General features: G+C 41.0%; 1 protein-coding gene across 1 annotated transcript in view; it reads right to left on the bottom strand.

Moving 5' to 3' along the window:
• Positions 1 to 5,188, bottom strand: part of LOC113237831 (cadherin-87A-like) — a 66,089-nt gene that overhangs the window by 23,672 nt on the left and 37,229 nt on the right. The window contains exons 9-14 of the mRNA XM_026474514.1: positions 4,709 to 4,821; positions 3,939 to 4,136; positions 3,199 to 3,351; positions 2,071 to 2,258; positions 922 to 1,084; positions 361 to 510 (exon numbers count right to left, since the gene is read on the bottom strand). Coding sequence (XP_026330299.1) covers positions 361 to 510; positions 922 to 1,084; positions 2,071 to 2,258; positions 3,199 to 3,351; positions 3,939 to 4,136; positions 4,709 to 4,821 — 965 coding nt within the window. The remainder of the gene's footprint in view (positions 1 to 360; positions 511 to 921; positions 1,085 to 2,070; positions 2,259 to 3,198; positions 3,352 to 3,938; positions 4,137 to 4,708; positions 4,822 to 5,188) is intronic.

Below are 5,188 nucleotides of genomic sequence, written 5' to 3'. Positions count from 1 at the left end.
ACTGACATGTGTGCGGCTGTAGCGTATGCAAAAGGATCTCACTCAGCTAAAGCCACAGCTGAGAATGGGCTGTGACGCTGATTTTCAATGGACCCTAGTTTATCATTATCACTAATTACAGATCACGTGTCGTCACAGTGAGTGTGGTATGTCATAAAAAAGCGAGTAATGGTTACGCCACAAGTAATCGAGATGACGGTAGTCGTTGACTTCGAAAGAGGGTAGACAGATATGTTTGTACTTAAAGCTGTCAACCTGTGACCTTGGAGCATATGACCGTTCCGAAATATCGGAAAAAATCCGTACCAAGAAACTTGTAATTGATGATAATCATTTAAAATCCAAAGTGAATCAGTAAACCTGTAACTCCGGTTCAAATTTGACAGCATCCTCATCTATGGACGCTTTGTAAATAGGCGTCAGGAACACGGGAGCGTTGTCGTTCGAGTCAGTGATAGATATCTGCAGGGGGACCACTGAGCTTTGGCCGGAGCCGTTGTCGTCTGTTGCCTGGAATTTTAATAAATTATATGTGCATTAGAGGTTTGTAACTCGTGTAAATTTTGGGATAACTCCCTTTTTACATAGGCCTGTATTCAGTTGAAATGAAAAGCAAACATTAACAACATGAAGCGGTTGGATTTCGGAGGCAGCAATTGCTCAACAGCAGCAAGTGTCATTTCGACCTCCATCGACAGTGCCATTGCAGGGAAATACTACCTCTCCCATTTAAAATACATATTCTAAAAATTAATAACAAAAGATCTGTATTAATCTACGTTGTACTACATCGAAATCTCGAACCCAAATTACGGTTACTCATGAATTTATGACCTAAACCTTCTTAGGGAAGACCCGTGCCCAGTAGAGAGACATAAAGCAAGCTACATAATATTAATGTCTGTCAATTTCTGAACTTACCTTGTATTGTAAGAAGTACTCCTTTCTGGTTTCATAGTCCAAACAGGGTGGATGTCCAGGGGTGGCGCATGGAGCTACCGTGATCCCTCCAGTTCGGTTGTTAACTTTGAACAACTCAGATCCGCTGCCCGACAACTCGTAGATTATACCTTCGGTTCCAAATCTAGAATTCATAAAGAAAAAATGTGTTATGACTATGAAAACTGTCACAAACTGTGCCATAGTCAAGGTACAGCTAAATTAACAAAGTGCAATAAAAAGCGACTCAAGAACATGACTACTCAGCGAAGAATTTCCGACTAAGAAGAATTATATTGATATACCGTTATAACACCACAACCTGTAGGCTAAAAATTTGCTTGATAAAGTAAACAAACTTTGGCGGTACGCTGCTAATTTCGATCTCTCCTACGTTAAGTATCGTATGACCAAATTGCCAAGTTTACAGGGGAGCCTTTTAAAGTTCTGAATTCACTGAAATAAGAGTGTAACAGTGTAACATGTGACTTTAGCGATTCTCAGTTTTATTCGGCAGAGCTCGTTACTCACGGAGAGTGTTATAAAATACAGATATCGGTTAGACGATCTATTAGATGATCATTCTATATGAGTAATGAGCTTTGCCGAATAAAACGGAGAACTTTAAAACGCTCCCATGTAAACTTGGCAATTCGATACACGACACTTTACGTAAGACGGGGCGATTTATGTTATAATTTTGTTTGTTATTCGCCCTAATGCGTGGTGCGCCTTCCGTGTCAAGTCCCTTTGAACGTAGAATAAAAGAAACTCACAGCATAATCCAGAGAAATCGCGTATTTTGGATCAATTCCATCTAGTGGCAAACTTTGGAACTATTTTAAACTAATAGAATGTGTTTTTTTCAGTACCAAGTGACGGAGCGAACAAGTCATGGTCCTGATGGTAAGCGACACGTCTGCCCATAACAGTTGCAGTGCAGCACAAAGGGCACTGCCACTGCACCCGTCACCCAGAGACATAAGTTGACTCTAAAGAAATCTACTGGATCTTTGCTATTGAAGCTCTGGGCGTGTTGCTTACCACCAGACGCACGACTTGTTCGTCAGTCACTTGATATCATAAAAAACAACATAGTCTGTATTAATTAACAATGTAAAGAACACTTACCTGCCAGTATCTCTGTCAAAAGCAGTAATAACAGTAATCAGAGTATCTCCTTCTGCGTTCTCGGCTACCGAAGCGGAGTAAGGTTCTTCAGGGAACGTCGGAGCGTTGTCGTTTACATCTATCAGAGTCACTGTTACACTGGCTTTTGAGGACAGTCGCTTGGGGGGATGGAGCTCTTCCGCTATTACCTGAGATTTGTAAGAATTTGACTGGCTTGTGAAACAAATTTGATTACGTTTCTGTGGGTAGTTGTACGCCTGTATCCTGTATCGGAACCATTAATAAGACTGCTAGTATCCACTACGGAATCGTAGTTCTCATGCAACAATATTAGACTAGACCGAAAATTTAAATTTTTCAGTTGTCCGGCAGATCAAAAATCAAAAAAAGGATGACCGCAATCGTCGAGTGGCTTGCACACTGGTTTTCATAGTGTCACCATCTCTGAGGTGTCGAATTCGATCCCCGGCCGGGTCTATGCAGAAAACTATATAATCTTAGGTCTGGGTGTTTGTGGTACAGTCGTTATTTCTGATTGGTGAAATTACAGGCACGTGGAACTTGTCAACTTATGTCTCCAAGTAACTCAAGGTGGCAATGCAACTGTTATGGACAGGCATGTAGCTTACCATCAGGCATACGACCTGTACGTCCCGTCACTTGATATTATAAAAAACAATCTGATTTCCATAACACAAGTGTTTTAGTTGCTTACTTTTGGATCAGAGCAACGTATGTGATTCATATTAATTTATTTATTAATTGAAATATTTGGGAGGTAGATGGTTCGAACGATACCCTGTGGCGGTGTGTATGTACCTAAGTTACGTACATTTGTGACTGTTTAGTAGCTATACCTCTCGCTAACCTGCATTTCGAAGACGGTTCACAAACCTTGAAAATGAGTCCACAACCCGTATAGGAAGGACCAGCGTGGCGGACTATGGTTTAACCTCTCTTGTCAGAAGAGACATTTGACTCGCCATAACCATTTAACTTACAGAGTAATAAGTCCCTTGTTGGGCGCTTCTTCTATTTTGCCATTGAATCGAAACTATTTTTAAGGTTAGAGTATGTATTCTTGCATCAGTTCTAGAAATTTGTATATGAATAAAGGATATAACTCACCTCCAAAATAAACTTCCTCTGGTTATGATCCTCGTAATCCAAGCTAGAGTTGAGCCGCAAAGTAACAGAGGCGCTGCCGGTGGCCGTCGCCGGCTCGACTATGAACGCGTCTAAATCGTCCGATAGTCGAAGACTGAACATGGAGTTAAGACCCTGAACAAAATTGAAGTAGGAAATGAAACTATTTTTCCAGATTTAAATCGAGTATATTTGTTTTTTCAAACAAACCGACGTTTCGGGCCCTTTACAGGTCCCATGGTCACGGTTGACTGAGGTGGTACCGTCTTCAACCAGTTATGTCTAATATATATATATAAAACCAAAGTATTTTAATCTACATGTAGTAATCTCAGTACGGAGTACTAAAAAAACGACCTCAAAAGTCATTCATCCCCTAGTTTGTCACCCTTCGAGGTGGAACATTTTCTTCAAATTTAAATGGGACAACTCCTGAGGCACCCTCTTTCCAACAAAAACAGAATCATTAAAACCGGTTCACAAATGCGGAGTTGTCGCGTAACATACATAGGTACCAAAAATACATTCCAATTAAGAACCAGTTAAAATAGAGGAGTTTGCGTTAATATTAGACATAATTGCTAAGACTTAACCATCTCACTCACCCGAGATCATGGGACCTGTAAAGGGCCCGAAACGTTGGTTTGTTTGAAAAAACAAACGTACGCGGTTTAGATCCGAAAAAAAAATATTTCATTTCCAACTCGATTTGAATTACTTACCACATCTGTGTCAGTGACGACCATATCCAAATTAGGCAACGGCGTCCCAATAGGCAGACTTTCCGGTATGGCCACATGGTATTCCCGCCGATTGAACCTCGGAGGCTCGTCGTTAACGTCTTTGATGGTAACGGTCACTGTGGCCGTTGATGATGTACTGTTGCTGTACAGTGGAGCGCCATTTACCAGCTCGGTTACCTGGAACGGAATGTTGTTAATGGCTTTTTTTTCTTACAAAAGAGGGGACTGGGACTTACCTACGGAATCTCGAAGATTCTAGCACTGGACTCCTTGTGAAAGAGTTCGTCCAGGGATCTACTGTCAAGATACTTAGATCTTTGCGATATCAAGTTCTGTGTGGCACTGTAACTGTTATAGGTAGGCGTATAACAGTTGCAGTGGCAGTCAGAGCTTTAAATCGCAAACATCTGGGAAGCACTGTCACTGCGCCCGTCACTTTGAGACATAAGTTGACAAGTCCTACGTGTCTGTAATTTCACCACCACCCTTACCCTTCAAAACCGGAACGCAGTAATGCTCACATTACTGCTTGGTGGCAGAAATAGGTAATGTGGCGTTATTTCCTGGATGAACTATTTCACAAGGAGCTAGTGGAGCTAATAAAATATTGCCTAATACAAATTAATATTGATTTGGACTATTTAAACAAGGTCTTGAAGAACAGTTCGCTCGAAATCATGTTTCATTGACGAATTTGTAGATCGTGTCATACATACAAAGTTTTATTATATTACAACTTTTCTACTCACTCTAACTGTCAAATTTAAAGGCGATGAAGGATCTTCCAGAGCTTCTCTGTCCAGTGGTTTAGCTGTCTTCAGTTCACCAGTATTTCTATCCAGGAAGAAGAAATCCAATGGATCTGAAATTACAAATTATTTGGCTAATTTTTCTTCAACAGTACAGTAGAGTCTCCAGGCTTTCTCTGATAGACTAGGCTGACAAAACCATTCTCAACAAGTGACAATCAGCTAAACAAAAAGACACGAGCCCATCAGCTGGCAATCTGTATGTTTGCGTCCGTCATTGCATCAACCGGCCAGCTATACATAGCAAGCCGGTGGCCACAGAACTATAACTACAGTTGAAGTTTGTGTAGCACGTGTGCCAACAGTAGGCGAAGTTCCATATACCAGTACGCCATTTTCGCCTTGTACGTTATGGATACTGCGACAAACTAAAAAGAAAGATGGATACTGCGAAAATTCGAGTGATTTTTGAATACGAGT

This window comes from Hyposmocoma kahamanoa, unplaced genomic scaffold (assembly GCF_003589595.1).
Source record: "Hyposmocoma kahamanoa isolate Upper Pololo Valley unplaced genomic scaffold, ASM358959v1 94, whole genome shotgun sequence".
Classification (NCBI taxonomy): domain Eukaryota; kingdom Metazoa; phylum Arthropoda; class Insecta; order Lepidoptera; family Cosmopterigidae; genus Hyposmocoma; species Hyposmocoma kahamanoa.
The sequence above is the reverse complement of the archived record's forward strand: the minus strand, read 5'-3'. Positions and strand labels throughout refer to the sequence as shown.